The sequence below is a fragment of the Gossypium raimondii genome, chromosome 8 (assembly GCF_025698545.1).
Source record: "Gossypium raimondii isolate GPD5lz chromosome 8, ASM2569854v1, whole genome shotgun sequence".
Taxonomy (NCBI): domain Eukaryota; kingdom Viridiplantae; phylum Streptophyta; class Magnoliopsida; order Malvales; family Malvaceae; genus Gossypium; species Gossypium raimondii.
The window spans coordinates 47,969,112-47,995,881 of NC_068572.1; the positions used below are offsets into that span (position 1 = coordinate 47,969,112).

The following is a 26,770-nucleotide window of genomic DNA, read 5'->3' on the forward strand; positions in this document are numbered from 1 at the left end:
TAAGCACTAACAAATCCTAATTAGCAAATTAAGATGAAATAAATCAAGATCGAATAACTTAATTGAACCATTTAACGTAATGCAATTGCAATAAATTTGTATTGCAACTCGCAAGAGGAATATCATATTAGCTAATACTTATTTTCCTATAAATTGAACCAAGCCAAGCCAAGATTGTAGAACAAACTAGCATCATATCATATGACGTTCGACATCACAGTAAGCTATCAGTTCGAGCCGGCAGGCGTTTGAAGAAACTGCTGGGCACAGATGGCAGCTTGCTCCGGAACCTGGGGTGCCGCAGATAATACAGGCCGCCAACCAGAGCCACCACTCTGAACGGGGTTGCATACAGCACCACTGCCGCACAAACACAAAACACAATAAAAAGGCTGGTGGCACGTGGATCTCTCCACCCCAGCAGCGACTCAAATCTCTCCCCTTGTGTTGCTATGTCACCTACGACAGTTTGAATCCTCCCCGCAACGCTCCGAAGCCGATCATACCTCATTCTAATTACGTCATGTGGTCTACATGTCGGAAACGTGTCAAACTCTTCATCTAGCTCATCCGGATTCACTGACTCCGCCCATGAAAGCTTTGTATCCATGTGGGGTGGGTACCTTGGGCGGTACCTATAGTTCCATAGTCCCACTAGGAACATGTAGAAACATAGCGTCGGCAGAATCAACTCTGGATACCATACGAGGATCAGAAACAGAATATGGACTAGGACCGAGGTGATGGGGTTCTTCCAATAGCAAACACTGCCGAACCATTGACCAATGGCAACCATGCCAGACACGAGTGACATAATGCGGAAGAAATTAGCTTTGCTTCTTCTCATGCTCCACATGTGGGAATCCACATCTAACATATATTCCACCACCTCTTTTCTCAAAGGCGGCTCTGCTCGACCGAGCCGCCTTGCCACGATATTCATGGCTTGATATCTTAGATTATCTACCTGGTTAACTGTGAATGGATGTAAATAATGCATCTTAGGCAGCAAGGGTTGCCCATATATGTATATCATGTTAGCAAGTGACAGGGTAGTGAATCTAATTGCCAGTTGTAGCTCCCCCATTTTCTTCAATCCATGTGGGTGTAAGACCAGGAGTGGATAAGAATGTGTGTAAGTCCTATGAGCTTCTAGAGTTGATAGCCGAATCCGCACCTTTCCGATCCGTGCATCTCGTCCTGCATTGCTCCCACCGCCACTGTTACCGCCCAAGTGGCTGTTGTCGAAAACTCCCAGCGTGATCACCGTGCAAGGATCATAAACTTCCCACGTATATTGCTCGTTCCATCTAGGATTGAAAGTCTCCATAATGGTTCTGGTGCGGACCCACTTCTGGCCATACTTAGCCACACAATAAGCATCTGTACTCCCTCGGCCATCCTTCATTTTCATCGGGAGCAGCCCTTGTGCACCCAAAATGCCCACTTCTAGTATCCCAACTGGTTGTTTCCAAAGCTGTTTTGCTGTGGGCCTTTGATCACTAATGTACATTGTTGACTCATCAAGCACATGATATCCACCTTCAAGACAAACTCTCAGATGAATCCTACTAGAAAACTTGTGTTCTTTCCTCCTATCACCTTCCATGACACCAAAACCGTACTTCTCAAGATTGAACCACCGAGAATTCACTGGGCGGTGGTCTTGCCGCTTCTCGAACTCGTTGAGCGGAAGGCTTATCTTCCCCAATACATCTTCCTTTGAAGGGTGCACTCGATCCTCGACAGTGATTAAAAGCTGTTCCTCAAATGGCTCAGCCGTGACAAATACCAAATCCTCATTCCACAGCGGGTTCGGCGTCCGGGTGGGGCATATCTTGGTCCGCAGCACTTGGTTGCCTATCTGTGCTTTCACGAACACATCCGGGAGGCGACTTCTATCATTAGCCACCACATCCTGAGCTTCAATCACATTCACCCTCAGGTACCACAGCTTTGGCGACACATAAACCTTGGACCGGATGTTGAAAACACCCTCTCCATGGACAGAAGCAGCATCAGCGTGCCATGCCTCTGTAAATGCTTCATCAGCTTGTGTTCCCATCCAAACCGCAAGCATCACCTCACCCCTCACCTTGCCTTCACCACGCCTGTCTTCTAATCTGTACCATTGAGGAGCCAATGGGCTGTCGGGTGGGACTCTAGTTGGAACCTCGTTCAAATCGAAAGCTACCCTTCTAACATAATCATCTCTGCCCGCCATTTCTTTATCCTTCACAAAAACTTCAAGTAACGAGGATTGAACACGGTCCTTAGAGAAAGCGAAAACTTGGTTCCATTCAGGGTTGGATTTCCGATCAAAGTGCTTGGTTCTTCCTTTGTAATTCCCCAGCTTTACTTCCACGTAAGGGTCGCAGCTTCCAGTTAGGGAACTGGGAGGAAGCTCTTTAGCTTTCACGACCCTGACGTAAAGATAGAACATCTGCTCCACAAGATCGTAAGTGCTTGTGAATCTATCACCACCATTCATCCAACCTCTTCCTCCGAAAGTACCGCCGTTAGGCCATCGCTCGCCCAGCTGGGGACTGGTGTCCTTGAGATTATAGTCCTCCTGGTGATCGCCAGGCAGCAGAGGGGCTTGTGCGTTGAGAGACTGCATTCGTTTCTCCATTGGTAGGCCGGGTTTGCAATACTTGGCAGGTGCTGTTTATGTGAGAATTTAGCAAAGGGAGTAGATGATGAGTATGCAGTATGTGTTGCATCCAGGACTTGAATGACTAGCTTCATGCTCCTTTTGGCACTATTAAGTAAATAAACTTAAGTGTGTATGTGGCTGGTGCAAGAAGCCAAGTAAGTAGGTCCTCACAAGATATCTCAAACTCGATTGTGAAGCAAAGAACGTTGTAAGAAAGGAGAAGATCAAAAAAGATGGAATACTTAAAGATTCTCTTCTCGTTGAAGAAAGGAATGCATTGTTTGAGAAGATGTGTTTGGGTTCAGACTCGGTTGAGTAATTGCATGAAAATTAATCATATTATAAAGAAAAACAATATTCGCTTATCAACATTTAAATTAATTACTACATACATTACATTACAATACAAATATACATTACTAGTGCTTGGCCCTCAAACAGATGTTAGTCTCTTATTCTTTTTCCCATATTCGCATAAACCTTACTAAGTAGTTCCCTCCCATGCCCCATGCAAATAATTATTTGGCAGTGAAAATCCAGGAGATGTATTTAAAAATTTTAAAAAACAAATAAAACATGTCACAAAATCTTCCTCACCTTGTGGAATAAAAACTAAGCGGGGCGAAGACATAAATTTTTTAGGAGGGTTGAAATTTAATTTTAATTTTTACAATAGTAAAAATGCAATCTCACCATTTGATAACCTATATCTTTATAATTTTTAAAGGATTAAATCAAAGTTTTATCATTTTTAAGGGGAGTCAAAGTACAATTTTGCCTATACTAATTTAATATTTTAAAAAATTTAAAGGAATTAAATAGAAAATTTTTCATTTTAAGGGGCGCCGACCACTGCCAACTCTCTTGGCTATGCCCCTGAAAGTAACGCCTTACCATTTATCCATAGTTATTACACTATTAACAAATGGTTAAAGTTGAATTTTGATATCTCTATTTTTTAGATTATATAAAATAGTTAAACTTCAATTTCAATCCCGCTCAAATTTGAGATGTAATTTTTATATGGGATAAATTCTAAAATTATACATGAATTATGGTTTAACGCATGAACTTTGATTTTGTGTAATTTTGTAAATAAAATTTTGATTTGATCCAATTCTTGTAAATTATTAACACAATTATTGAAATAACATCATTTTATGTTTATATATTGCATACATAAATAATCATATTTATCTAATACAAAAATAAATTGATGTATTTATACTTTAAATGTGTATGATTAAATTAAAATTAAAGTTTCAAGTATACATTTGAACCACAATTAGAGTTTCACGTATATAATTACATCAAATTAAAGTTTATGTATACAATTGCACATTAAACCAAAATTCATATATAATTTTGAGATTTATCTCATTTTACATTAGATCTTTCTTTTATGACACGTCATAACTATTTTTCGCTTTTTTACATTATTAACATAATGGTCAAATTTCAATTATGATCCATATAATTTTTTTGGTCCCTACACAACACTCAGGTTTTAAAATTTTTTTTACATAATTTAGTACCTCAATGCTAGTTTAAATATTTTATTATGATTAAAATGTTGATGTGAATTTAAAGAATTTTAATATCATTGAAATTCTCTTTTAGCCCATTACAATGTCATTTTTGTCACATAGTTACGAAATTGAGTATATATATTTTTAATTTTAGAATATCTATTACTGAAGTTAACTGAAATTTTTTAAACATTATTAACAACTTGACTTAAATTTTTAGTTTGAAAAGTATCGCTAATTTTTTAAAATAAAAATATAAAGATTAAATTTAAAAATATACGAAAAATACGGAAGGTAAAAATCATAGTGAGAAATAATAATAATAATAATAATAATAATAATAATAGTAATAATAATAATAATCTCTAGTTTCCTTTGATTTCTGTGAATGTGGCAAATTGTGAAAATTTAATGAAATTTAGTAAAGTGAGGATTAGGGGCATTCCTTTCGTACGTGCACCGCTAACAGACAGACAATGCCTAAAGCTAAAAGATGAGGAAACGATGGTAGGGAGTTGAGACAGACAAAAAGCTTAGATTAGATGGAGAGGGAAAGGGGTTTTGCAGGGATTAAACCTACCCAAGGGTGAAGATCTCATCAAGCAGGTTTCCTTTCGACCCATACTTTGCTTAAAGGTTGGTTTTTGCATATATGTAAAGGTGTTTTTATATATACTTACACCAACCATTAAAAAAACATTGCTTAATATAATGAAGAAAGCATCAGTTAAAGAGTTTAAAAAAACAAAACTAACTACTGTTTGACCTCCCATTTTCCCTATTCTAACTTTATCATTTTTCACTTGCTTTCCCAACTTGGGTGGCTGAGTGAAGTGAAGCAACAACATCTCCCCTCCTTTACACTTTCTTTCAACATTTCTTAAAATTACTTATGTTTTTATTTTTAAAAATTAAAAATGCAATTTTTACAATTACTTTTCAATATATATATTGTTCCGTTAACTCTCGTTATATGACTCACAAGACTTATACATTGACAGATGTCAACTTACTTGGCAACTACCTCATCTTTACCTCGTAACTTTCAACTCCAACATAATTGACAAGTTTACATGGAAGAAATCAACCTACACCACTTCAGCCTCCAACTTGATGTAAAAGTTATGTATTATTTTTATCTCCACCATTGTTAGTCTACCCCATTTTTCCTATTTCTATCTTCTTCTTTTCTTAGATATAAAAGGAAAGCTCTTCGTTGACTTAAACTTAGATTTCAGAAAGTATTGTAGAACATAAGCCCAAGCAACATCTAATCAATGTATAATATATATGCTATGCTTGCATTAATTATGATTTTTTTAATCGGATCAATGGTCAAACTGAACATTAATTTTTAATTTCAGCGTCAATTCAATTTAAATTAAATAAATTATTAAAAAATTTAAAACTCTATTTAACTATTCTTGGTTCAGAGCATTTTGCACACCAATCAATTCAATGTATTGTGTGGACGTGATACATTAGTCAATTTCCCATCGACCAATCTAATTCCAAGCATATGTCACAGACTTAGATTTTTCGCTTTGCAATCCGTGCGGCTTTAGGTAATTCCTTCACTCAAAAACGCCTAAGTCGGCCTAACTCCAAACAATTGAGGATTCAACAGAATTCCTCTAAGGAACTAACACAAAGTGGAAGCAATTCAAAGATGAACGAAGAATAAAGCCACAGAAAAACTAAGAACATAAGAGAGAAGTTTTTGAGTGAATGCTCTAAAAAATTCTTATTACTCAAGAATGAAGTCTTTTACAATAAGGGGGAAATGCCTCTACTTATAGTTGAGTCTCCCCAAATTCAACAGTACAGATCAAAGCACATCAATGGCTAAGATTAAAAGCTATCTATAAATTAAATCTCTAAGATTACAAAATCATATCCAAGATTGCATATCTTCGAAGATTACGTTCTATATTTACCAAGCTTTGTAGATGGGCCTTCAATCTCTTCAAGCAACGGGTCAGTTCGATTGGGTCAAATAACTTCCCTTGAACTTGATGGATCACACAAGTGTGTCATGGTTGAAGGCTCCCATGTGCAACCCAAGACATTCTCCCCCACCTGTTCTAGCAACGCCCTCGTCACGTCCTCTGCATGGAACTGATCTATCTTGCCTTAGAACTACTACAGGGCCTCGGCAAGTTTCCAACTTGCCTCGCTGTTAGGAAATCCCTTTCATCGAACTAAGTATTCATGCCTCGGCCGATAGTACTTTCGTCTGATCACACGGTTTGCCTTGATGCTTTCAACTTCACGATCATAAGAGACCTTTACCTCCATTAGTGTTCGTCCGGACTTGTCTCGATTTGGATCCTCTTGATCCTCATGGAATGACTTAAGCATACTTACATTGAAGACTAGGTGGACTTTGAGCTTTGCAAGCAACTCAAGCTTGTAGGCCACCTGGTCTACTCTCTTCACAACTCGAAAGGGTCCTTCATACCATTGCACAAGCCCCTTGTGCAAACCATTATGTCGCAAAATTAAGTGTATTTTAGCAAGGACTGAATCAACAACCTGAAATTGTACATCCCTTCAATTCTGATCCACCCACTTCTTGTTGCGCTTACTTTCCTTGTGTAGACAAGCTCTAGCTAAATCATTTTGCTCTTACCAATTCTTCGCAAATCAATAAGCTGCTGGATTTGGTCCCGAATAGCGAGTCGCAACAGCATTGGGTGTAAGTGGTTGTTGTCCCGTCACTATCTCGAACAGACTCTGATTCGTAGCCTCACTTTATTGCAAGTTGTAAGAAAATTAGGTTCCATCCAACAACTTTGGCCAGTCTATTTGTGTAGCACTCACATAGTGCCGAGGATACGCCACCAACAACGCATTCACTTGTTTAATTTTCCCATCAGTTTACAGATGCATGTTAGTGGAAAATTTCAAGTTTGTGCCCATTAACTTAAACAACTCCGTCTAGAACTGGCCCGTGAATCACCCGTCTCAACCACCGATGATAGACTATGGCACTCCCCAATATTTCACCACATGTCTAAGGAACAAATGAGTTGCTTTCTCAGCAAGGCACTCATTGGTCACTGGAATAAAAGTTTCATACTTTGAAAACATGTCCACCACAACAAAAATGCTTGCAAACCTATCAGATTTAGGCAAACCCATAATAAAGTCCATGAATACACTCTCCCATGGGCACTCCGGAATGGGCAAAAGGTTGTATCAAATAGGCAGGAGTTTTCAACTCAACTTTATCTTGTTGTCACACCAAACAAATTTTCGCATAGGTTTCCACATCATCACCCATGTGAGGCCAATAAAAACGATCTAGAAAAGGTTGCAACACCTTATTCATCAAGGTGTAAAATGTGGCTGGAGCATTCGTTAGCCCGAAGGGCATCACAAGAAACTCATAAGACTCATACCGAGTTACAAAAGTGGTCTTGGGCTTATCCTTTTCGGCTATTCTCACTTGGTGGTACCCCGATCGTAAATCTAACTTTGTAAACCATCTTGCGCTACCATGTTGATCGAACAAATATGCAATAAGGGGAACGAGATACATGTTCTTCATAGTGATCTTATTTATGGCCGAGTAATCGATGTACAATCTTAAAGAATCATCGTGCTTCTTTTGGAACAACACCGACACACTGAATGAGGCTTTAGATGTTCTAATGAACCCGAAATCTAAAACCTCATTCAACTATTTCCGCAACTCCCCCAGCGCTGGCGGAGACATATGATATGGGGCCCTAGCTGGCTGCTTACTATTGGGCATCAACTCGATCATGTGATCCACCTCTCTCTTAGGTGGTAACTTTTTGGGTAATTTTACTGGCATCATGTCTTGAAAAGATTGTAGTAACTAGCCTACTTCCTTTGGGATTTCATTGATGGGTTTCACGGCTTCATCAACCTTTAAGATGACTAAATAAGAGACTTTATCTCTACATACTCCTTTAGCAAATTGGATTGTTGACAGTGTCTTTCCTTCCATGGTTTGAATAAAAAATCACCATGTAATTTCCAGAATGAAAAATATTTGCATTAATCTGTTCAAGTAAGCTTAATCCAACCACAAAATCATAATCACCAAGTAGTATTACCTTAATATTTTCCTTACCGGTCCACTTGCCAAGTTTAAATTCCACTCTTTTTGCTATTCTCGTTATTGGAACACGTTCCAAGTTTACCGTTTTGATCCGACCCGAATCTTTCTCAATTTTGAGACCAAATTCCCTCGTCATCTCTTCAGACATGAATAAATCTGATGCGTTAGTATCGACAAGAATATATAATCCTCTACTAGCCACGATGATGTCCACAAACATCAACCCATTACTCGTCCTGTCTTTGGCACCACCCAATATTGCATTTAGATTTTCGATGTCTTGCTCGACCTCTTTGCGCACCTCCACGGCATTGAAGGCAGCCTTTTTCGGACAATCCTTCATCTTGAATAGGCCTTGACAAATAAAGCACCTCAATAGCCTATTTTTCTCCCATGACTTGTCTTGCCTAGCTTTTGGGTCTTCGCCATTGTTTTTCGTTTTGCCTTTGTCCCCCCTACCATTGCCCTTGGGTTTGGATTTGGGCTTGGAAGACTCATGATTATTGAACTTTCTTCCCCCAAACTCACAAAAATTCTCTGCCTTAACCATCAATGCGATAAGTTCAGTGATGCCTTAGCGACGCAACTCTTACTTTGCCCACATTTTCAGTCCATCCTGGAATCAATAGAACGCTTCATTCTCGTTTAAGTCTGAGATCTGAAGCATCAACTCGCTGAACATAATCTCGAACAATGCCTTATTGCGTAAGCTAATGTAACTTGGCCCGAGCCTCTTTCTCAACATGCTATGGGTAAAACTACTTCTTCAACTCTCATTAGAACTCCTCCCATGTTCCGACAGTTGTTCCTCTACGTTTCTCATCCATGGACCTACGCCGCACTATAAAAGAGCAACATCAGTAAAATAAACCTTAGTAGCATCATCCTCGATACCCATCGCTCGAAAGTCTAATTCCCATAGGAAGTTATCCACTTATCTCACGAACCTAGCCCTCTTGAACTTCTCAGGTTTTGGAACATCCATCTTATGTTGCTTCAGTCCTAAAGTCAACATCCCACTTTCCAAGGCAGCCTTATAGATAGTGAACTCCCCCTTGTGCTCAACAATCTCCTCTTTCATGGTCGTCACCATGGCCTCAAGAGCATTGTCGCTTACCGTCAAATTGTCTAAAGTGGATCTGAGAGTCTCCCACACAAAGTCTTTAAAATCCTCCCTTATTGAGCTCAAATCCTCGATACGACCGACGACCATTTCGAGTGTCTCCTTTATGTCCCCCACAAACTCTTTAAGATTGACCACCTAATTTTTCAAGCTCGACATCATGTTCTGTAACAGCTCATTTTCAGTAAAATTGGAATAGTTGTTTCTGGACCACAGATCCAAGCCTAAAAAGAAAATTATTTTAATATTTTTTGCATGGTCTGCATTATGATAGAAAAGACATATGAAAATTTTGTTATGAAAATTTTACCGATTATATGTTTAATTCTATAGAAAAGACCAAATTGCATAAAATGCAAAAGTTGAATTCTAGTAGCTAGAGGGATTAAATAACAATGGAATTCAAAATTTGAGGTCCTTATAAGGAAAATAGACCGTTAAGAGTAGTTTGTAGATATTTATGATGATTCATCCATGAAAAATTAGAAAAAGAAAAGGACTAAATTGGAAATTGAAATAATTAAAGATGATAATAAACTAATATCATCTTATTTCATCAGCTTCCCCAAATTAAAAATACATGAAAACCGTAGTTAAGAGAAAGTGAGTTCAAGCAAGTTGTTTTGGTTCAATTAGGTATGCATTATTGTCCCGTTTTTAGTAATTTTTATATTTCCGAGATCGTAATAACCTAATCTATCTATTTTGGGGATCAATTTGCAAAGTTATCAAAGTATATAATTTTTTCCATAGATGAGTATGTTGAAATTTTGAAATTCATGGTAGAAAACGAAAGGTTATTGATAGATAAACAACTTTTGTAAATGAAATTTTCATGAAATTGTGATTTTAGGACTAAATTGAAAAGATGGAAAGTTTCTAAATTTTGTGAAATACATGGGCTGTAAATGTTATATAACAATTTTGGTTAGGCTTGGAATAATGATTAAATTGCATGAACTTCATTTTCCGAGCCTAAGGACGAAATTGGAATTAATCAAAAGTATAGGGGCAAAATGGTACTTTTGCCTAAGATGTAAATTGGATTGAATTGGATACGAAATGTGTTAAATTGGTGTTAAATTCATTTATATGGATCCGAAAAGATCAAATAATGAGTTAGATCGAGGAAAACAAAAAGTATCGGATTAGTAGCCTACGAACACGAACAATTATCGAGGTAAGTTCGTGTAACTAAAATGTATGTTTATATGTTTAAATTGAATGTTATGATTGTGAAATGTATGATTTCCATGTATAAACATTAAACACATATCCGATAATGTCTGACAAGTGCTAAGTCTCGTTTGAATAAATGAAATTCGATGGATACAAGATTTTCCGTATTGGTTGTGGTCCTACATATGTTGCGGACACACCATAGCTCTTACGAGCATCCTGTTATAAGCCCTCTCGAGCTTCCCGTTACATGGTTTCTGCGAGCATCTTGATCGGTATTGATCGGTATTGACCCTGTATGTGTTGCGGTCATACCGCAGCTCTTTGTGAGCGTCCTATTATATTATCGGTATGGATCCTGCATATAATACGGACATATCGCAGCTCTTTATGAGCGTCCTGATATAGGCTCTTTATGAGCTTCCTGATATGGCTCGCTTGAACTTCCTGTTAAATGGCTATCCAGAGCTCCCTGATAATAACTCTTCGAAATTACCTGTTAAGCTCAATGAGCTTCCTGTTTTAAACTCTTATGAGTTTCCTATTATAGCCCGAATAAGCTTCCTGTTATATGGCTCACATGAGTATCCTGTTATATGGCTCGAGAGAGTGCTTCCTGATTATGTGCCCCCTAAATATAAGTTGAAGGATTACAGTTTTGTACACTTCGAGTGTACTACATGTGAATCCATCGATATTTCAAATAAATTCAACGAGCAAAGTTCTAACATGGTTAAACTGAGCTTAAGATGATTTGTCATAGAAATGCACATCTTAAATGGAAATATGATATGAAAAACATATGTATATGAAAGTTATTACATGATGAGCTCATCCTTGATTCTTGATGTTTACATGTAATACATGACTAACAAGTTTCTTGAGATTATATGTGTTTAGGCAAGTTGCCAAATTTCTTTGGATGAATTTTGTATGCTTATCTTAAATGTAAATGATGGTATGTTTTGATGTATATGTGTATGAGACCATATTATGTTGATATGTGTTGTATGCTTGAATTGATATACTTATTAGGTATAAATAGGCTTAAATGAATATTTGACCAATTTGGTAAGTTGGTGACTTGAAAATATGTGATGATATGTCATGCATAAGAATTGGTTTTGGCTTGATTTAAATGGTTTGAATTGGTTGGTGAACATGTTTAAGTGTTTTTGTAGGTGGAAGGTAATTTGGGTGAGAAATAAGGTTTGAAAAATGACCTTATTTTGTCCACACGGGCAGAGACACTGGTATGTGTCTAAACCGTGTGTGACACACGGCTATGCGCACGACATCTTAAAATTTGAGAAACAGAATGCTTCTAATTGATCACACGGGCAGAAACATGGGCGTGTGACTTAGCCGTGTAACCCCTGCAATTAATTTTTGAGAATTAAATTGTCCACACGGCCTAGCACACGGGCGTGTGGCTGGTCGTGTGACCCAAGCTAGAGAGTTACACGGGTATAGACACGGGCTGGGACACGGCCATGTGTCTCACATCGAATGCCCACACGGCCTGGGACACGGGCGTTTCACTTGGCTGTGTGAGCCACACGGCCTAGACACACGGGCATGTGTCCCCTGCACCTAAGAAAAAAATTGAGATTTTGCGAAAAATTCTCTGAGTTCTCGATTTAGTCCCGACTTATTTCTAAAGCATAAATTGGGTATCGAGGGCCCATTCAAGGGACATTATGATTGAATATGTTTGATTTTGATTATGAATAGTAAATGATATGTGTAAACTATTTTTAAATTTATATACTCCGGTAATGCTCCGTAACCCTGTTTCGATAACGGATATGGGTTAGGGGTGTTACATGTTCCTTGATCGACTAGCCTTCCTGACCCTCCAACAGGTTTCCATTAGCTCAACATGTTCAATAATCTCTTTCAACATCTTTCTAGCTTGGATAGCAACTGTCATGGGCTTAGATTTTTGCCTTGCAATCCGTGCAACCTTAGACAATTCCTTCACGCAAAAACGCCTAAGTCAGCCTAATTCCAAACAATTGAGGGTTCAACAGAATTCCTCCAAGGAACCAATACAAAGATGATTAAAGATGAAAGAAGAACAAAGCCACAGAAAAGCTAAGAACACAAGAGAGAAGTTTTTGAATGAATGCCCTCAAGAATTCTTATTACTCAAGAATGAACTCCTTTACAATGAGGGGAAAATGCCTCAATTTATAATTGAACCTCCCTAAATTCAATGGTATAGATAAAAGTACATCAACGACTAAGATTAAAAGTCATCTACAAATTAAATCTTTAAGATTACAGAATCATATCTTCTAAGATTTCCATATCATATCTAATCTTGCATATCTTCGGAGATTACGTTCCATATTTGCCAAGTTTTGTAGATAGACCTTCAATCTCTCCAAGCAATGAGTCAGTCCAATTGGGCTAACTGACCTCTCTTGAACTTGATGAATCACACAAGTGTGCCATGGTTGTAGGCTTTCATATGCAACCCATGACACATAGATGCAGATAATGCTTGAGGAAGGGCTTGATTCGGCCATTAGAAAATGGGGCAACACTTAAAAGAACCCAAAAAAGAGAAGACACTTTTTTGTGGGTTTTGCAAGTATAAGGAGTTTAAATTGGACCATAAAGCTCTTGTAGGAATAAGTTAAAAGGCCTTTTGCTGTCAAAAGCTTTAGAATTTGTGTGCATATTAATACGGCTTTGCATTTGTACGTAAGAGAAATAGTGCCTACCTATGATAATATTTTATATTGGGAGAGCCTGAAATAGGAAACTCATACTTTATAAGGGATCCAAATATTTAAACATCATTAATGGATGATAAAGGACAAAGGACATGAAAAAATTTGTTAAAACCACTTTCTATTATTCTTGGGTTCATTTAAAAAATTATTATGTTTTGGTTTTATTTCTTCTTTTTAAATAATTTTTTTCTTAACTATTATTAATTTATGTTTTTAATATATAGCCAATTCATAAAATTAAATAAATCCGTAATGTTCAACTTATTGGAATTTTCCAACTAGAAGTTGACTTCGCATTACTTTTATTTTATAGAGAAAAAGTAAGCAAAGCCTAAACAACAGCAGAAGGCATCCTTGGCAAAGAAATGGCCACCATATTAGCAAACAGGAGCTGGCTTTTACTAGGGTTCATGAATGTTATAATTATTCCGCACAGCTCAGCTGGAATAACTCAACTACATCCATTTCACACAACCACGGGATTCGTTCTCAATCTCCCAACTCTCTTCTTTATTCAAAACGAGGCTATGTGACCTTGAAACCCGCATGCTGCCCCTTGTATAATATAAATAAAAAGATTCACATTACTTTTCTATGCCACTCATCTTATCCCTCCCACTTACATATATATCACTCTGAATTTCTACACTATATATCCCAAAAGAAGTAGAGACACGTGACAATAAGGGAGATTTCTACAAGGAAGAAAATCTTTATTATTAATAAATATACATGTATAATGATGAGGTACCTATATTCAACGACTTAAAAAATATATATTCTTAAAGAATCAAAGAATTATATACTATACTTACTCTCATTATATGTGAACATCTATGTTGCCTTTGAAACGTTACATACACATGCAAGCAGGATGGTATATGCAAAGACCGGAATACAATACGCTTGCAGAAAAGCTTGTGAGGGCTGCGGTCCTTATTGAAATGGCGCTCCCAACAATCATCAGTGCCTGAAAAATCATTATTCTCCATTTTCAAAGGGCTCGTATTCGGGGAAGCACCGAGAAATTTGGATTCTCAATGAAGACTCTTGCAATGTTAGCTATCGGGTTGGAAGCTTTCTGTATCAAATGGAGTGGGAATGTGCATCATTGCACATACATTCTGGAACCGGATACTTGGTTACATCCCTTCCAGCTTTGCTGGTCCTGAGTTCTGGTTGTCCCAAAGATTCATGGTGTAATTCTTTTATGATCCTGTTGAACTCTGCTTCGGGCATTGAGGAGTTCAGAAAATAAGGAAGCATATGTCTTTTATTTGGAGTTATATACTTTTTGTGTCCTGAAAACGCTCTCTGTCCCTGTATAACAACCAACAACATAAGACATTATAACTCAATATTCGATGTGAAAAGAAGAGGGGGGGGGGGGGGGGGACCAAAGCACAAAAACTGCAAGCAACTCGGGTACCTGAATAGCGTGGCCCATATTTCCACCATGGGATGGCATGAAAACATCACTTTTCTCAGAAACTATATAGTCAATGGCTGCCATAAAAGAAGCCTTCTTAGCAAATGGTTCAAGTTCGCCAGGCAATGCAAGATCATCTTTATTGTAAAAATGGGGAAATTCTTTGGTTAAAGGTGACAAGGCATCTTTCCCACCCAGTGGTTGTCCCCCAGCCCAGTATATTTTTGCAGTCTTTGGAGCCCCAAAAGCTTTAAGCAGCCTAAAGCATACAACGACAGAAGACTGTTCAGTACAAAATAGGCAACAATTTGAGCATATAGTGTTGCATAACTTTGCCCAAGAGAACTAACTCTTACCTAGTCACTTCAATAGCATTCAAGGGGCAGAGTCCCGCAAGCTTCCGCTCATGGAATGTCATGTTTGATCTCGCAGTAAGAAGCTCAGGGCGTCTTCTCCTTTCGCTTTGGATTAACTCATCATATTCTTTACTCAAGCCTGGAAGGCAGCCAGTCCTCACCCATACATCCTTCTCCATACGAAGATGAAGAGCAAGGTAGGGTCCTTTACTCTGCATTCTCTGAGCCAGCTTGTTACCAAGTTCAAGGATTGATGGAGCAAATTTTAAAGCTTGAAATGCCACCTGATATTAAACAATGAAAAATTAGATTCTTCAAAGCTCAGAATCATATATGATTCGAAGAGAAACAACTATCCATCAACATAACTTAGTAAAGAACAGAGTGAATGATGTACCTTGCAGCGAAGCTTTTGAAGATCAGACGGAAGATCCTTAGAGAGCCTCGAATCCAAACCTCGTAAAAGCAAAACTCCTTCCCTATTTATCTATTGCAAAAAGAGAATCATATTAACAGGTGCAGATTAAAAGGAAAAATGAAGAGAAAATTGACAACTAGTTCATACTCAACGTGTGCAGCTTATCTAACTGAGTTTAACAAGACATTATTAATCATTACTAATCCCATTGGCTAATACAATGTGACATAGCTCTACCATCCATTTAACGACAAAAAATCTAATATTAGGCCAAGTGACAAACATTGACAATACCAAACATGAGCTTAGTGGACCCAAAAGCTAAGATGAAATTGTTTCAAAAACTGCAATAACTGATAATGGCTTATCATCTAAGGACATTTACTCAAGTTTTAAAGATACCATAAAACTGAAAAGGATTGTATACCCGCTTTAGATAACGTGAACGAATCCATTGAGGGGAGACGTGGAGTGGAGTCCGTTTCTCCTCTACCGGCCTTGTCATTACATGGGTAGAAGGCAATGAAGATACTATACGAACATCATTGGCAAGAACACTCTTGAAATGAGCCAAATCGAATATATCAGAAAATTCACTGCAAGGATGAAATGTAAAACAGTTTATTAACACTACAATTTATGAAAAGCTTGAGTCGGGGGGGGGGGGTACCCAAAGCATGAATTGGTTTTATTTTAATTTTGTTTACCTTTCATCACCCCAGATGACATTGACTTGCAAGATGGGAACGACCAAAGCAGCCCCAAGAATCCTAGCGATGACAACGGCGTCAACGATTTGGTTCCTTTGCTGACTTATGCCACCGGAAACAACCACCAACAAGTACTTGCTCCGGTCCTTAATCATGACCTCGCTTGTTCTTCGATACTCGGCACTGAAGTCCAAACACGGCCGGTAACCCATCCCATCAGGCTGCTTCCAAAACTCGGCTATTTCCGAGGGTGAATCATGAGCGGGTTGACCGAGATTATTAGTATTAGCAACCAAGGCGTCGTGTTTTTGAGCAACGCTGTCAGTGTTTGATTGAGTTTGGAGACATGGGTTGGGGTAAGGAGAGAATGGGATCAAAGTATCAATATTCCAGCCCAACCTCAACATGCCAACAAGGCCGAAGAGGAAGAGAGCGAACAACCAGACCCTTGGGCTTCTGCATGAGTGTTTGTAGACGGAAAAGAAGCTGTTGGTGTTATTCCTCTTGGGGGAAACCAGGAGGGACTGAAGAGAAGAGGAGGAGAGAGAGTTGATTATCTGAGACGGAACGGAAATGTAAGATAGCTTCTTGGCGTTGCATACGTTCTTCGATTTTGCCATTAAAATAAAAATAAAAGTTGTTATTGTTCCTTTTTCTGTTTACTAAAGAAGAATAAACATAAGTGGAAATGGAGATGAAGAGGAAGAAGAAGAAGGAGAAGAAGAATGGGCGGCGGGAACGCGTAGGCCGAGTCTTAAAAAGGAGAGAACAAGAAAGAGGATGGGTTGACAGGCAGCAGCCTGGAATTGTTGAATTGAGTTTCTATTTTGGACTTTTATTAGCCCCCCGGTTCAATTGCATCATTATATTTATTAAGAACCTGGAACGAAGTTGGGTTGGGAGGGTGGGTGGGTAATTCTTCACGCTTTCAATTTTATTTTTACGACTATTGCCAATCCTATTTTGCTATTCAACATCCATTATTTTTATTTTTAAATTCCTCTAACATTTAATTTTCGCATTTTATTTTTCTTAAATTTTCGTTTTTATCAAATCACCAAAAATAATATAAAATTTAATATTTTTAATTGTGTTGATATTGTATATATGGGAATTATCATGTGAATAACAAGTTAATGTTTAATTAATTTTTAAAATTTAAAATTATATACTTATAATTTTAAAATTAAATAAATATTTACGTGATAATTTATGTGTATGTCACATCAGTAAAATTAATAAATTTATCTATTTTAGAATGATTTATTAGAAAATTATAAATTTAAGAACTAATTAAATAAATAAGTAAGCCGATTAAATTTTAGCTCGATTCATATAGTATTATTGTTAATGCAAGAAGTGGCGAATTCGAGTATATTAAAACACATATTTATGGATTGAAAATTTTTTTAAATAATTTCAAGTATTGTGTAAAAAAATAAGTGGGTTAAAAATGAAAAGAAAAAAGGAGTGGGCTGGGTGTTTGGGCATATTGAAAACTGAAACCCAATAATTGATAGGTCATAGCTTAGATGGCCAGGCTGTTCCAGTAAACAAAATTTGTTTATTTGTTTGCAGTAAGTCCGCATGTGAGCTGCTGCCTCTGCCCTATTTCCCTCTTTTATGTTTTATGTTTTATCTTCTTCTTACAAAAAAACAATCAATAAACAATAAGACAGCCTGTTTGGTTCTTTGTTTTCTTATTGCTTTTTCTTTTCTATGTTTCAAGTTTCATTCTTCAATCTTCAATCTTCAATCTTCATATTTAATTATTAATTTCCGAGTTACGAGCAAAAAGCAATACGCTTAAGCAAAGCCAACTCTGATTAGCCAGCTGGTACGCACCACTGCCCACGCTGGCAGTTTTTGCCACGTACATATGAATGAGACTTCTCACTATCTGACACGTGGGTCTCTTTCTTTTCGAGATGTGGACCCACCGCTTCAACTTTACGTACTGGGTTTAGCCTCCACTAATTTAAGGTTTTTACAAAAACAAAGAGATAGAAAAGATGAGTATGACTTTGATAGTTAAGTGAGTATAATACAAATGTTGGAAATTAATATAGTTTGGATCCAACTATACCCATTTAACTCACACCGAAAGATAAGAGAAAAGAATTCCCAATCATGAGTTGAATCGAAAGTGGAAGTAGCTTAGCTTAGAAGAGATAACAGGATACATTAGTGTATGGGTAGAATAAGCAATAAATAAGGATTTTTTATTTTATTTTAGGATGTTTAGGCGGTTGCCACGAGAGCAGGGCGAGAGATGTGAGGTGGTCCCATTGGCCAGGCTGAGGCGTAGGCATAGGCGCCAGCTGTTTAGCCTGCCACTTAGTGCTGTTCCTTTCTTGCACTCTGAATCTGATCACTCATTGGTGTATCGATTCTCAAGTATAAATCCACTTTCATATTTCAAATTCAAATATTCAATCATCATATTCGCGCACTCCACTTTCCTCTGTTAATTTCTATTTGGCTTTTTGGTTTTTAGGAATTTCATTTTTCTTCTCATTGTTTGTTCGTACAAATATTCAATCCGTGACATCTACAAACCTTCTCAATCTCATCCTTCCTTAATCAACCCCCCAAACAAATTTTTTTTAAATGTTTATATATTATTCAAAATAAAATTTCAAAACTTAAAAAGAATGTATATCATTCAAGTGTAAATAAATATAGGAGTAACAATTTCATATAGAATAAAACCATTACAATACAAAAGAGTCCAAATTTCAATATAAAACAATTGTTAAATTTAGAACTTAACTTAAATAAAAAATTCAAATCTCAATATAAAAATTATCAAATTTAAATCCTAACTAAAAATTAAATTATCATTACAGGCCCAATTTAAATTATAAATTAATTAATTGAATTAAAAATTACACGTGACAAAAGCTTGTAATAAAACTTAAAAATTCACGCATTTTAATTACATACGGTGAATTTTGAGACACTCAGTCTCAGAGAGTCAAAACCTAAAGTCTCTACTCTCTACCAACTAAGTCAAAGTCTCATGACAAAATTTTCTTTTTATCTATTTTTAGAATTTTATAATATTTACTTTTTTTAATTTACTTTTCAATTATTTCACATAATAAATGAGGTGATAATGTTGATACGCCATTTTTACCATGTGCTGCCTTCCTATTGAAAACTGCTTTGCCATGTCATAGTTGTCAATGGCACCAATTAGCTTGACAAAACAAAACTTTACATAGTTTTCGTAGGTATGTATTAATAAAATATTTTATTAATTTTATTAATAAAATGATAATAATATTTTAAAATATATTTTTTCAAAGTTATTTTAATAATTTTGTTAATTTATTATTTTGAATTAAATTAAACGTTATGCATGGCACGTATGTAGTTTAGCTTTTTCTAATATTAGAATATAAAATTTAAAAAGATACAATAATTCCAAGTATTTTAATTTTACAACATACTCATTTTAAATACTATTTTAAAATTATTTTAAAAAAGCAACATTAAATATCCTTTAAAAGGGTAATCATACTATTACAATATTTATTTAACTTAACATGTGATTTTAAGAAAAATATATTTTAATATGGAAAGTATGGTTAAAAGTCAAAATGGCAAAACACACGCTTTAATATTTAAACAATATTTTTAACTAACATAATATAACCGCGTAATATAATAAAATAATATTTATACTATTACATAATATTTTGTTTAATTTTTAAAAACATGTTTTTTAACTTGACACTTGTCAACATGGTATCACATGAAAGGTCAATTTTTTAGAGTGAACACATAGTTCTTACAACCTTATAATATATATTAGCACACACAGGTACATTGTATATATTAATAAAATAAAAATCTCAATATATAATAATTTAAAATATTTATATTTAAATATCATTGTAGGAAAATTGACATGTATAATTGTAATGAATAAAATAAATTTTATTTGAAAATTTTAAAATATCATTGCAAATAACTTCAATTTAACGACTAAAATAAATGTTTGATAAACAAAATTTATTATTAATAAATTTATAAAATATAGAAATAGAATTCAAAAATTGCGTAGAAAATTTAAACTCAAAATTAAATTGAAAAACGTAAAAAATATTTTAATTAATATAATTTTAATAGAATAATTTGTACGTTTTGAATTTCATTAAAATAGTTTTGTAAAACGGTACTAAGTAGAACTATTTTGAATTATAAAAAATTTGTTTTAGACATGTTTTTTAAAATAAATATTAAACGTGATTTTAGTTTTATTTAAAATGAAATTAATAAAAGTGTATTAAATTAAAAAAATCTTGACAATACATGTAACATTCATTTAAAATGTCAATGTTGTTATTTTAAACTATCCACATCATATTGATTCTAGAACTTGTAATATATATATATGATACTATTACATCATATTTTATTTGAATTTTTAAAACATGCTTTTTAACATGAAATGATGTTAAATGTCTAATTTTTAGACTGTGAATATAAATCTTTCTTAATATATATATATATATATATATATATATTATGTGCTCATCTTGTGTAAGAAAAAGATCATCTTCTAATGAGAGTCACTAGTACCGAACTAGTGATCATGAAAGTTGAACTGAAAATTATTTATCGTGAGAAAATAAGAATTTTACTCTTTAATTTATAAGTAATGAGTATGTAATTAAGGGTTCCATTCAAGAAAATGGAATATAATATATATGCATGATTTTGGCATGCCACATAATATAAATTACATTATTTAAACTTTATTAATAATACAACCTAAATAAGAACTACTTACCAACGGCAACCATATTAAATTTGTTTACTAAAATAGGTTCTCGGTTCAATTTGTTTACTTTTCTTTTCCTTAGCTGTTCATTTGGTTTATAGTCAACCACTATTGGCGTAAGCAAAAGGATTTGAGATTTTTTTTTTATTAGTTACACGAAAAAAGAAACTAAACTATTTCGTGTACATCCAAAATTGCTTAAAATAATCAACGGTTAATATATTATATAAAATTTTTAAGGCAAACAAACGGCCCCTAACAAAGTTACCCATCGAAAAGCGAATTGCAGTCTCCTAGCATGGCTGCGGTGCCGCCAAAGGGGCACTAAGTTATTTGTTTTCACCACACAAGTGTGAGATGGTGCGAGACCAATCGAATGTCGATAAGGTGTCATTTTGAGCTAAACTCTTAAGACAATGGAGCAACGATGAGAGTCCTTCAGAAATGATGGATTATGATATGGAGGTTGTTGATGATGAGGTCCTGATCAAAGTAATAGATGGAGTGCTTGCAATTACATTTTCGGAACGGAACCATACTATTATGGCCAAAAGCATGTCGGAACATGTTAGAATTGTTGGATTTAATGTTATTTTGAATAAGATTTATGTTTTTTGAAAATTGGTTCCGACGAAGCTAAAAATTAATTATTATTTAGTCAAAATTTAATTGGGTAGATGACTATACCAACATACTCTCAGAAGGTCCATGGAATCTAAGTCTTAAAATTATACAAATGTCATGCAAGGCTTCAAAATTATACAAAATTTAATTAAAATGACAGGCAAAGAGAATTTGTTTTCAACAAGAGAATGTGAGTCTAGGACATTGAAGGTATGCATCATGGCATTATTAAGGAGGATTCCTAAAATTAATTTAGTTTTGCATCATTTCTAATTTTTTTATATATATTTAAGTCGTAGGTTGTAAAATGATTATTGAATTAATGATTGTTAAATATATATTGAGAAAAATATATTGTTAATTGTCAAAACTTTTATATTTATTGGAGAATCAGTTTATATATGAAAAATATATAAAATATAAAATTAATTTATACCCATAACCATAAAACTTCATCTTTTTCTCCATTATTGAGAAAAGATATATATGAATGGATGGTTTTGGTACGTAATATATAAATGTAGGGTAGACGTGCAAGCATGTTAATTTCACGATATATTATGGAAGAAAAACATTACAATTTGGTGAATAAGCTGAAGTATGTCAATTTGGGATTGGGAAAAAGTTATCTAGATTTACATTCTTTCAAATAAGCTCAATCCCTACCACCATCTTCCTTGTCTCTAATTAAGACAAACATATAGAGAGAATTCAAGCCTGGGTTTAATATTAGAAGATTTAAACAAGATAATTGGGTTAGGAGAACAATAATTGGAGATTATGGGGTCTAAAACCATTAGTTTTAGTTGGCTACAAAAGAAAATTTCTGGAACCCTTGAGCTGCTCCTGAAATGGGTAGCACAAGTCAATTGCAATTATGATGGAATGGTGATTAGGGTGGTGGTTGTTGTCTTATCATTTTCGCTTGTAATTTGGTTAGCGACTAACAACTCTTGAAGTTTTATTCTTTTCATTACTAACTCGGGTTTCTTAATGTATATCATTGTAATACAAGCTGCTAAATGAAGTAAAATAATATATAGGGTAGGTACAATTAATATATTGATCATTACTTGAGTTCAACTAATACCCTCTTGCTTATATTTTTTATTCTTTCTTTGGTGTACCACTTGCATGTAGAGGTGGCAAAAAATTCTTCATTCAATATGTTTTCATTTTATAGGGGTGACTTCAAATTTTATCATTAATTTATAAATTTTATCATTTTGGTCGGGCCTTGTCAACCCCACTACTGCCTCAATATATTTACTAAAATGCCTCCCTTTTAATTTTTATAACTTTTTTTATGTTTTTAATTCTGATTTCATAATTTTATAAGAATTTATAACATTTTATAAACATATTTTATTATAATTACTATTTAATTTTAATTTTAAAAATAAAATATTATTTAGAATTTCAAGACAAGTCGAGACCAAATAGAAGAAATTATTTTAGAATTATGTCAGGTTTAAATTAAAAGTGATTTTTCTTTTCAAATTTTTGAATCAAATTTTAATCTTAAAAGTCATTGTTATTAAAAAGGAATTTATATGAATACCACTTTCGACTTAAAATTAACCTCAAACTGAGTATTAAAAAAAAAAAAAACTACCCCACCCTGTTACCATCCCCGCTTACACTCTACTGCCAATGACAACGCCATGACCTGGTTGGAGATCAAGGCACAGGTTAAATTTTGCAGAGATTAAGAAAGAGGCAGCAAACCACCCACAACCACAAACGTATTTTTTTTTTTGGGTCCAAATAATGATCAATCATCAACAGTAAAACATACAGAGATAGGGTAGTGGCAATGGGGTCACCATGTTCTACACTTTTTGGTACAAAAAAGCAACTGTTCCTTGCAAAAAAAGGCCATTCCCCTCGTCAGCTGTACCTAGGTATGTATCCTACAATTATTTTCATTTTGATCATTATCTTTGGGTCTTCAGCCTCTACATCCATCATCAATGATCAGAGCTACACTAATTCAGACATGCATTCCTTCTAAGTTCATTTTACCAACTTTTCTTTTTTCGACCATTGCTCCAACCGATTTCTTTTTTGGTTAGTGACCTAAAGCAAATTGCATTCGATAAGGGAAAATTTGTTGTTGACAACGCAGAACCTACTACTTAATCCAATCATATAAAGTTTTTTTTTTTTTTTTTGTTCTTCTCATTGTGGATAGTATGGCATATAATCATTGACTACTAATTAATTGAATGAAAGTCGGGGTACAACAATCATAATTATGAACTTCAAAATCACATACTCCGAAGAGTTACTGTGTTCATTGAACTTAACTGGTTATGAGAGTTTGAGTATAGTGAAATTAATCTTATTAATAAGCTTTTGATATATAATTAATGCTTGTCATTGAATTGCAACAAATGGTAGTCTTAGTTTCTATTCTTAATTGTCATGATAATTATATTGGCTTGAAAATCAAGTGAAATAATAGTTTACCTTTGTGTATGAAACAAGTTCCAACGTAGTGGCTTGTTATAGTTGTTGTGATGTTGCTATCATTAGAAGAAGAGTGCATGCATAGAGTTTTAGCTGTCCGTTTCCAACAGTATATATATTTAACATATCAATCATTCATGTACTCTCTAATTATTTATCTACAATTTTATTTCCTTTTAATGATAAATTTTTATGCTATATTTCTCCAACAAAAGTTGTATGAAAATGCTGTCTGGGGACCAATCCCCATGTGACGACTGAAAAAGTAATGATACAAATTCTGTGACAAAACTAGTTAAAGCTGAGGACCAAAATTTGGTTTGCTTTTCTCGTAATAAGTTTAGTATTGTAATAACCAGTGAGATCTTGTATATAATGGAATGATTACAGAAACTTAGCTCATAAATTCCTGATAAACCAACTAACCTTAGTTAATATGTAACTAATACAAACTATATTGTTTTTCTGCTCTTAAGGATAGTCCACATAGATGAGAGTCGGAGTTTCTCCGACATTTGTTGAAAGATCAATAATTGTTCACAAAATATAAACTCTTGAAATCAGTTGAATAAGATTGATATTTCAATACATTTACAATTGATCATTAAACTCTTAACGGAAGTAAATTATTGTCAACTCACACCAATTATAATCAGTACTGTGATCATAATTTGAATCCATGACGTGAGTTTTTGGAGTGTATACGGCAATTGAGTGATTGAGCAACAAGTTACTATAGCATTGGTCTTTGTCGTCGAGTATAGGGCAAATGGGTGGGGAAGTTATTGGGTAAATTGTTCAGACAAAAGGGTCCTGAAATTAATGGCGCACATGACATGGGCATGATTGTATATGGCGATATGACTGTATTGTGTAAAAGGATAAGATAAAATGGGAAAGAAGAGTGCAAAATTAAGAAGAGATGAGGTTGGGTTTTGACTATATACATAAAAGGGAGAAACAAACATAAAGAAAAGGGCATGTTTCTTTCATGTGAGCCTTGTCTCTCAACCCATGTGCATTTATGTTTATGGGTTCAAAACATGTGTGCATTTATGTTATGTGCTCCTTATTTGGATGTTTTGGTTCACTCAAAGCAATCCCACTTCACTAAAATCAGATTCCATAATCATCTATCATCCATAATCTATATTCCATTCCATTCCTCTCTATTCAAAATGGCTTTCATAATTATTTATGCATAATTTGTTTAAATGAAATTTGATTGGAAATTGAGATTTTGAATTTTGTCAAGAATTGTTCATATTTGTAAATAATTAATCTAAACCTATTTAAATTATTTTGTATTATTTTTAATTATTTAAAAAAACATATTTTTTTTATGTTTTTTTGGTAAGAAAGAGTAATTTAGGCTAAAGGACTATCTAGCCAAGTTATAACAGCTACAGCAGATAACGCATGATGCATGTTTGCTTTCAAAATCTGTCGCACATAAAAAGGTGGATCATAAAAAATAATCAATTGATCCAAACTACTTCTAGCCTCCTTTGCCATGCAGTCAGCAACTCTATTACTATCTCTCGAGATGAGCTTGAATCTCACTTACCAATTTTTTGAAACTCTTGTATGAATCATCCTAACTTTAGCAACATTGTTGGTTCCATCTAATTCATTTCATAGGATATCAACTAAAAGAGCATTATCACTCTCCACTTCCACCTGATGGAAACCACGTGCCCAAGTTATCTTCAGACCTTCAAGCATTGCTCTAACTTCAACTTGAAATATATCTATCAATCCTATTACCATTCCAAATCCCACAAGCCGGCCTCCATTAGGTTCTCTTATAGCTCCACCTAAGACCGAACATATTCTTTTTATTTAATATTTAATATATTACAAATTCTAATATTAAAATGTTTACATTATATTAATTCTTATATAATGTGAAATACATAAAATATAATAATATATTATAAGCTTGAAAAATGAGCCGTCCGATACTTTTTTAAAAAAAATTATTAGAGTTTAAAATTGACTCGTATTTGCTAATTGAGTCTTAACACGCTTGGTGTCGGCATATTATATATATATATATATATATATATATATATATATATATATAAGTTTGGCCCTTATTTTAAATGGACCTATTTTTAAAACATAAATATATAATAAAATGTATTATTTGAAACTAATTAATAATAAAATTAAAATATATATGATATTAAAACACATAAATACATCGATTAAGATTAATTACTAAATGAATACATAAATTCATATATAAACTTTGACCCAATTTCATCATGATTAACATGTTAATAAGCTATCGAATAGATTCGACATTATCAAACACACCATTATTGTAAATAAAAAAATCCAATAAATAATTTGATTAAGTTGCGTTTTGTATCTTTTGTCAAATAATAAGATTCGATATCTTATGTATATATTATCTAGAAAATACATACATATTTAAATGAGATAATATATTAATATACAAAATTAATTTGTGTATCGCGGGAGTCCAAAATTAAAATTTATATAAAATAAAAAATAATATCCTATAAACTTGAATTATACTTAAATTTTAAATATTGAATTATAAGTTTTGACTAATATTTTAAATTGTCCAAACTAACTTCCAAGCTTACAGCATGTTTGGTTGGCATGAATAGCCA

The 26,770-nt window shown here is 34.4% G+C and overlaps 2 protein-coding genes across 2 annotated transcripts; both read right to left on the reverse strand.

Annotated features, from left to right (window-relative positions):
* Positions 1–34: 34 nt before the first annotated feature.
* LOC105791798 (FT-interacting protein 1) lies at positions 35–2,732 on the reverse strand. The gene has a single exon (XM_012620033.2). It carries the CDS (start codon positions 2,630–2,632, stop codon positions 215–217), a length of 2,418 nt encoding a protein of 805 aa, XP_012475487.1. The 5' UTR covers positions 2,633–2,732; the 3' UTR covers positions 35–214.
* An 11,284-nt stretch (positions 2,733–14,016) lies between these two features.
* On the reverse strand, positions 14,017–17,076 carry LOC105791799 (O-fucosyltransferase 20). Its single transcript, XM_012620034.2, has 6 exons — positions 16,235–17,076; positions 15,955–16,123; positions 15,507–15,596; positions 15,110–15,393; positions 14,754–15,012; positions 14,017–14,644 (listed from the first exon to the last, which is right to left on the reverse strand). Exons 1-6 carry the CDS (start codon positions 16,855–16,857, stop codon positions 14,411–14,413), a joined length of 1,659 nt encoding a protein of 552 aa, XP_012475488.1. The 5' UTR covers positions 16,858–17,076; the 3' UTR covers positions 14,017–14,410.
* Between the last annotated feature and the right edge of the window lie 9,694 nt (positions 17,077–26,770).

What these genes read in the sequence shown, in the direction of transcription:
- LOC105791798 (XM_012620033.2), bottom strand. Translation starts at nt 2,632, where the DNA reads ATGGAGAAACGAATGCAGTCTCTCAACGCACAAGCCCCTCTGCTGCCT.
- LOC105791799 (XM_012620034.2), bottom strand. Translation starts at nt 16,857, where the DNA reads ATGGCAAAATCGAAGAACGTATGCAACGCCAAGAAGCTATCTTACATT. An exon ending in TTCAAAAGCTTCGCTGCAAG is followed by an intron (nt 15,394 to 15,506) that starts GTACATCATTCA and finishes GTTTAATATCAG; the next exon opens with GTGGCATTTCAAGCTTTAAA. An exon ending in ATATGGGCCACGCTATTCAG is followed by an intron (nt 14,645 to 14,753) that starts GTACCCGAGTTG and finishes GTTGTTATACAG; the next exon opens with GGACAGAGAGCGTTTTCAGG.